At 42.0% G+C, this 8,080-nt stretch overlaps 1 protein-coding gene across 1 annotated transcript in view; it reads right to left on the reverse strand.

Annotated features, from left to right (window-relative positions):
- Positions 1-8,074, reverse strand: part of ankrd24 (ankyrin repeat domain 24) — a 15,637-nt gene extending 7,563 nt beyond the window's left edge. The window contains exons 1-15 of the mRNA XM_020607045.1: positions 8,012-8,074; positions 7,695-7,768; positions 5,652-5,782; positions 5,000-5,088; positions 4,849-4,913; positions 4,570-4,627; positions 4,338-4,408; positions 4,042-4,148; positions 3,311-3,483; positions 2,764-2,786; positions 2,466-2,558; positions 1,873-1,992; positions 1,641-1,760; positions 1,343-1,472; positions 1,083-1,258 (exon numbers count right to left, since the gene is read on the reverse strand). Coding sequence (XP_020462701.1) covers positions 1,083-1,258; positions 1,343-1,472; positions 1,641-1,760; positions 1,873-1,992; positions 2,466-2,558; positions 2,764-2,786; positions 3,311-3,483; positions 4,042-4,148; positions 4,338-4,408; positions 4,570-4,627; positions 4,849-4,913; positions 5,000-5,088; positions 5,652-5,782; positions 7,695-7,730 — 1,392 coding nt within the window. The 5' untranslated portion in view covers positions 7,731-7,768; positions 8,012-8,074. The remainder of the gene's footprint in view (positions 1-1,082; positions 1,259-1,342; positions 1,473-1,640; positions 1,761-1,872; positions 1,993-2,465; positions 2,559-2,763; positions 2,787-3,310; positions 3,484-4,041; positions 4,149-4,337; positions 4,409-4,569; positions 4,628-4,848; positions 4,914-4,999; positions 5,089-5,651; positions 5,783-7,694; positions 7,769-8,011) is intronic.
- Between the last annotated feature and the right edge of the window lie 6 nt (positions 8,075-8,080).

Consider the following 8,080-nt stretch of genomic DNA (forward strand, 5'->3'; position numbering starts at 1 on the left):
CCTAGAAATTCTGTCCATAAAAATAATGAACAGAACCGGTGACAAAGGGCAGCCCTGCCGGAGTCCAACATGCACTGGAAACAAGTCTGACTTACTGCCGGCGATGCAAACCAAGCTCCTGCTCCGGTCGTACAGGGACCGGACGGCCCTTAGCAAGAGTACGTTACTGTACATATTTTTGGTAAGAGAATGGGTACTGCTAAGCTTATATAACTAGGTGAGTAACATGGATCACAATTCCTCATTGCTGGGATGGAGGACTTGCAAGAAACAAAAAGAGTGAGATATTTCTAATTGGCTCAAGCTCCAAAAAACATTTGATTCCCATGATACAACTTAATGGGATCTGCATATTAGACCCACAAGAGATTCCCTAGTAAACCTTCACACAAAATTATATCCAAGCCAAGCTGACATCCAGAACCATAGTGGTACTCCCACTGCTGTATACTGTATATGTATTGGTAGAGCTCCAATTTAATTAACTTACTTCGCTGTGACTTATGGAATCTGCCCTCTACCATGAAACTCACAGCAGAAATTTGTATTATTAGTTTCATTCTTTCACATATCCCAGCTCTCTATGGGACCTTAGATTTTATTTCCTGACTGGTTCTTTTTCATGCAGGAGAAGTTCTTGACCTAATAACTGTGACACAGTGGTGAATGAGCCGCGCCAGAAAAACAAACTTCAGTGTTCAGCTAGCATGACCCAGTTAGTGAAAAATGTCTACAAAATGCCCCAGTGCCTACATCTGATGTTGCTCTGTTCTATTTATACCTGTATGAACACAACTGTCTTGGTGCATTAGTGTAGCATCATAAGGTTTACGCAGTCATGACTAATGTTCCAGTCAGGTACACTCAGCTACCCTTGAGCTAGCATCTTCATCTTCTGCTGGGGAGCCATGTAATAATCACTATAAATTTACACTCTTTAAATTGTTTTGGGATTGTGTGTGTGTGTGTGTGTGTGTGTGTGTGTGTGTGTGTGTGTGTGTGTGTATAAAAGAGAGAGAGAGAGGGATACATCTAATGCATATTTGGGCGTACTTGTGCATTTCCTCTCACCTTGACCTTACCTGCACTTTGAGAACAAGTTCAGAGTTTTGTGAGGTAAGTTCCTCTATTTGTTTGCACAGCTCAGCAACAGCTCCTGGGTCTGCAGGGGCAGGAGAGGGGCTAGCCTCCTTTGTGTCTGCATGAGTAACCTCATCCTGAGCAGGAGAGGCTCTGGAGCGCTTAGAAAGCAGCTTTTCTGGATTTGGGGGAGAATCAATCAGTACATGATATACATTCTCTGCCACTGCTAGGAAAGTGCATGTACACACAGATCACATACCTGGGAAGTCTAACATTTCATCCATGTCTTCAGAGTCGCTAGCCCCAATAACATGGCCTCCCTTCAGCTCCTCAAGCAGCTTGTCCCTCTCTGCCTCTGCCTCCTCTAGACGCTGCTTTAACTGAGACAACTACAAGGCACACACAGACACACACAGGGACATCAGGTATCTGTATGTGTTTGGTGAATATAACCAGCATCCCTCCATTTTTACAGATACATATACACAAAGCTCTAATGTATAGCTATAGGTTTATATAAAATCATGAAATAATTTGCAAGACATATAGTGGAGTACCTCCTCCAAGGCAGAGAGGGCATTCTGTTGTTGCTGCTCCAAAGTTTTGATCTTCTGGAGCAGACGACCTCTCTCCAGACGCAGCCGTCGAATCTCCTCAAACACCTCCTCATCCTCTGTCTTACGCATACAACCACAGACATATAACCGTCTAATAAAGTCTGCAATCTGCATAGTATGAAGGATGAACAGCAGCTATGATAAAACAAAAATTTATATTTACAGGGCTTACCTGGGCTGATTGCTGTGTTTCTGGAGGATGAGGAGAGGGAGAAGGCGACTGAGATGGGGACTCAGGGGATTGGGTGGGAGCACGACTCCGGGGCTGTGGAGCTGGTGCCAAACTCTGGATCTTTGTTGTAGGAAAGCAGAATAAAATGAATCCTGATTAGCCATTACAGAGGCTATACTGTTTAGTTAATCTCTTAAGAAACTCTGCTATATTATTGCAAGATTGTGATAAGATAAAGCTATAATAAATTTTTAATCAAAAAAAGATTGCATAGAGTGTGGCTTGGGTGTAAAAAAAAATCTAAAAATATACTTCTGATGCTCTTCATTTTGAGAATTCATCTAGTCAAAAATGTTTTTGAAAGTCTCAGATTTTTTCAAAACCTTATATGATAAATCTTTTGTTCTTGCTTTTCGTGGGTTATCTCATCTAAAATGACACAATCTGGTGAAGAGAAATCATATTCAAATTTCATATGTGTACCATGAGATGGGGGCAGACATTGCTTACAGTTTACTGACAACAATGTAAAGCTTGCCTTTGAATGTGGTTTAAAAAATGTTTTCCATCCAGTGAAATGTTCCTTACAATACCTGCAGAGGAGGGCGGGGTGGTGGAGGAGCTTTCCGTTTGCGGGGGGTAGTCCCCCCATGCATTGAGGAGGCACCCGAGGGGACTTGTGAGGGCTGTGTGAGGGTGGGAGGGGACCACAGACAACTTAAAATGCAGGAAACTATGATAAGACAAAGGGTCAGCAACAAAGGGGAATGGAAGCTAATAAAAAGAAAGCAGCACACATAAACAATGACCTCATACTGGAAAGCATGCGGAATATAGGCCATGACCTCATTGATGGAAGGAGAGATGCAGCATGTAGCTATGCAACTTTACCTCCTCGCCTGTGCCTTCAGAAGCTGCAGTACGTATGCAGAAGGAAAAAAACAACAACAAACACAAATCACTTTAACCTCTACAACAACAAGTTTCCTCATGTTAATATGTGTACAAGTATACACACCCTTGTCTTTTCTGATATGTACTTTACAGTAATGCCATACATGTATCTCATAGTGAATCCTCCAAAATCTCTGACTACAGAATAAAACTAATGTGCTCAGACATCATATGCACACTAAATTTTCTCCATCTCCTTTTCATACAAGCCAAACATCTGTTTTCCATATAAGCAATTTCTTGGGAGATAAAAAAGGAATGAGCATTTTGTATTTTTATACACCATTTTCCAATCACCCAGCTATCCTCTGGATCCATTTCCTCTTATTACAGTCATCTCCCTGGGGAGCACAGGCACAAGCCATCTAAAAGGGTCTGATGGCATGCTCCTACCATGTGTTGCTTTATTTAGTCCACTTTCACAAGAGCTACCTACGTTTGATTTATAATAATTCAATATGTCTCTCCTGGCCTCATGCTGTACCTGGAAATACTCCATCCTTCAGCATCTGTATGATGCACTGGTTGTCTGTGGTTATGCTGTAGTCGCTGGCTTTGTGTCCAGGTGCATCAACCAGCTGGGAATTGGCCCCGCCTCTCAGCAGAGCCTCCACTGTTTCAACACTGTCACTCTCACAGGCCAGCATCAGTGCAGATCTACAATTACCAAATAATGTCGCACTATAGCAGGAAAGTATTAAACCAGTCACAGTAAGCAAAATAATAACTCCATCAAAAATCATCAAAGTACTGTGTAATCACACAGTAAATCAGCTTCAGACCTCCTCCTAGGTACTGAGGTACTCATTTGGCCAGTTCAAACTGACAGATCACTTTTACTTTTGGTACTTTGAGTATATTTTGATGCTAATAGTTTTGTGCTTTCACTTAAGTAACATTTGTATGAAAGACTTTTACTTGTAACAAAGTATTTTTACACTGTGCTGTTGTTACTTTTACTCATGTAAAGAATATGAGCACTTCTTCCACCACTGCCCACTGCTGTGAGAATAATCCTGAAAATGGTTTTAGGTTCTAGTTTAGCTGATGAAGCTGCTTCATGTCCCAGTCTGCCTCAGTAGGACTCGTATCGTCTGACACTCTCATTCATTCCATCTGTCAAGGCTACAACAACGCTGAGATGGACAGAGGTGAGTCCAGCGGTTCTAACTAACCCCGCCTGCTACTCAGAGGAAGAAGTGGACATTCAAGTACCTTCCCTGTTTGTCCTGTATGTTTGCATTGGCACCTCGTCCCAGCAGGAACACACAAAGCCCCACTCTGCTCATCTGGGCTGCTAATATCAGTGGGGTGGCGCCATCCTGAAAGAGACATATATGTGATCATCCAAACATCATATAATAATATTGCTGCAATATTACAGCTTTACTTAATAATGTTGTCTAACACCCTTCACAAAAATGAGTCGATATTAATTCATACACTTCACATATGTCAAACAAAACCAGCGAACCAAAGTTCATTTACTGTAACAACAATCATCAGCTCACATCATCCTGGACATCTAGATTGGCTTTAAAGTCCCACAGGGTTTCAGTGCAGGACAAACACCCACTGACCGCTGCAGGAAATAATCAGAATCATCATGTGGGTTATCGAAGGTTTACATATCTACAGTACTCCTAAGAGCTTACCTTTAATGCATGAATTACATTGAACAGGATTTATGTAAAGAATTTGTTGTATGCACAGTGTTGTATAATTGCACCGTAGGTCTGATACCTGCATGATGGAGCGGTGTCCTACCAATGCTGTCGGTGCAATCTACTGGCAGTCTCTCCTCCGTGGGGATATAAAAACAACAGCAAATATCACCAAAAGATGAACCATTTTTTTATTTCCTGTAGTAGTCTTAAAATGGGCTCCAGCCCGCGGTGATCCTCGTCAGGATAGGCGGTATAGATAATGGATGGATGGATGGAGTCTTAAAATGTATGTCTGTGCTGTTCCATTTACATTTTACAGCATTAGGTGGTTAATCACACCATCACTAGGTTTTACCTGTAAGAGTCTCTTCAAACACTCTGACTGGCCATTTTTGGCTGCAAGGTGAAGGGCGCTGAAGCCTGGAGTCATTGATAAACAATCCATGACACGTGACTCAACAGCCTTGGGTTAGAAGATAAAACTTCCAGATAATAAAATACCATACCGGCGCCATCAGGGACACTGAGATCTGCTCCATGAGAGATGATGACCTCCAGACAGTCTAGCCGTCCTCGGGATGCACAGAGGTGGAACCTGGCAAAAGAAGAAATGGCAGTACATGTTGCAGGTGATTAGAGAAGAGGAATGACAATCAGTTTCCACTGATTTTTTTTTTAATTGTTCCACTTCAACACTGGTCATTCCTTTGTTTCACCAGTTTATATCAGAGGCAGTGCTGTGGGTGGAACCCAGGCCCACCCACTCACAAGAGTCAGGGGAGAAAAAAGCTGCTGATCCAGTGAAATACAGTCAATAATCAACGGGTGACCAACAGAATAGGCCCACCTACACTATAATTTCTGGCTATGCTACTGGTTTAGATTAGTTAAAGACGAAATAGGAAAATATAAGCTATTGTTTATCTAAAAGCATCATGAAATAATTGATTAATAAACAGAATTTGCAACAGTATTGGCATCAATATAATTTTTTTGTTACCCACAATAAATACTTAGTATTGGGTAGGTCCTTCCCACTGCACATAAACAATGTACTTTACACTAACATTAATCTAATACAACTTTGGAAATGAAAATAATTACTTCTGATATTTAAATTTTTTTTAAGTTAACTACAAAGGGTGAAAATCAACTTACGCTGACTTGCCCTCAGCATCCAGCTTAGTGGGACAAAGGCCTTTCTTGATGATGAAAGCAGAGACTTTGTCAGGTTCATTCTGTTCCACAGCCTGCAGGAGCCTCTCGTCACTCTTACTCCAGTCCTGACTCTGGGGACGGGGGTGGGCAGGTCATCACCTACTATACACTGCCCTAATCAAACCTGATACCACACTGCATATTTCATAACATACAAAACAATGGATGTTTGGGCAGCCTAAATAAATATAGTGCAATTAGAATGTGCAATAACCTGTCATGATGTCTGTATTAAAATGTTTTTTACCCGAGTTCATTGACAGAATATGAAAAAACAGTTTAACAAGTTACATTAGGCACAAACATTATTTAAAAAGAAGGGTAAGACTAACCAATTTCATTCCCTCTACTGATTACTAGTTAGTGGATAGATGAAAAAAGATACCTACTGGCAGCGGCAGCAGGCTGACACAAGGACAGAACCGCTTCATCAGGCTAAAAACAGGCTGCTGAGGATCCATATGGCTAGCAGGACATCACACACTCAGCTAACACAGTTACAGTGTGTCCTGACTGGCAACACACACTTCTACATATCTACATATGTCTACATATCAAACACACAGACTGAAACCAGATAGTGTAGAGAACTCAGCTAACCATAAGTTTCTACCAGATACCCTTCAGAGGTCCCAATAGCATCAAAACAGAAATCTACATGTCAGAAAATGTATCCTATACTCAAAACCACACCACCAATCAAACAGAATAGCTCACCACACATAAACTCTGACACACACAGTAGCACTGCTATTCACTGCCCATACAGCGTCTCCCTGTGCAGCGCTCCCCTGTCCGCATCCACAACAGCATCCTCTCGTCCTGCTCCAGCTGCTAGCGGGGACACAGCCAGTATTGGCGCTGCACCTCTCTCACACTCTGCCACCTCGTCCCTTTTTTCACTGTCCTCCTTTCTCTAACCTAAAAAAATGTTCTGCTGCCTTCTTCTCTGTAGCAGCCTCCCTCTTTCTCTGCATTAGTTTTTGCCAGATCTTGCACGGCATTACAGTTCTGTTCCTCTGCAGTTACAGAGCAGGGCCTGCAGGATGTGAGGACTCAGCAAAAAGAGGGGAAACAACTTGGACAAGCTGCACCCTGTTCTACCCCTTTGGATGGTTATTTACAGTGCAAAGGGGACATAATGACAAACATAAGCACCATAGAGAGAAAGATAAATGCATCCAGGGTATCTGTCTATCTACAGTATTTAGTTCAACTTTATAGTCAGACTTCACTGAATGTCTAGTAAGTGAGACTAGTCATCAGCCTCATCCAAGTTTAGCATTGTCACCGTTACTGTGGCATGTCCGAAGTAACAAGAAGGTAGAATTTCTCCTTAAGGTGACTGACAGTAACAAGTGATAATAGTGCTAAAAGCAACAATAGGACACAAAAGCTCAGAATACTTTATTGGCTGGTAGTTTATCTGTTTGTATCAGTGCCCCAGGGCTACAAGGGCGTGAGCTCACTGGCCTCAGTATAGTCCGACCTGGCTACATGGAGCAGATATAATAGTAAAACCAGAAAAATACATAAAAGTGCAGAAATGCAGAAGAAGAAGAAGAAAAGTGAATAAAATACCTTAGAGAACAAGGTTAACCTCTGCATTACAATGTCCTTATGAGTAGCTGAGGGACGACAGCGGGAAAGTAGGAATTCTTGGAGTGTGTGCACATATGTGTGAATAATTAAAGGCTACCTGAGATCTCTGGCTATGGCAGCAGTCTGGAGACAGTGCTGCTCTCCTGCTGCTGCTCAGTGACACTGAATCCCAGCGCCCCCCCATAGAGACACACACCGGGAGCAGCCTGGTACCTATATAAATACTTACTTAATAATATGGAGCAACAGCGCACTGTAATATTAGGTTAAAACACAGCTTGTTTGGCTTGTATCTCTAAATAGACACAGAAAACAGGTGTACTGGTTTTAAAAAACACCCAAATGCAAAGCCCTGTCTGCCCCACAACAGATGGCTCTTACCTCATTCTTTTTAAACTTAGCCTTCAGACTCTTCATATTGATTTGATCAGATCGTGCCTGTCTCAAAAGAAACACTAAAATAAACAAAGCAAAGAAACAAACTTGGTGTTACTGTAAGGTCTAACCTATTCAGTATGTGAGTGTTTCATTTTTTTCTAGGTTTCAGAAATCAAGTGTTCACCAGAATCATATCACCACTTAGGTGTAAGCAAATTGTCATGAGTACATCACAAATGTTTCAGCTCTAGGCTATCACAAACCTTAATGCAGTAAACACACAACTATAAACTTCCCAGCAGAGAAGACATCCAGCCTACCTGAGGAGGACAGGTTCACTCCAGGTGAGTGTTTTCTCTGTCCCACTGGCTGCTCATAGCAAGATACTG

Source organism: Monopterus albus, unplaced genomic scaffold (genome assembly GCF_001952655.1).
Source record: "Monopterus albus unplaced genomic scaffold, M_albus_1.0 scaffold83.1, whole genome shotgun sequence".
Classification (NCBI taxonomy): Eukaryota; Metazoa; Chordata; class Actinopteri; order Synbranchiformes; family Synbranchidae; genus Monopterus; species Monopterus albus.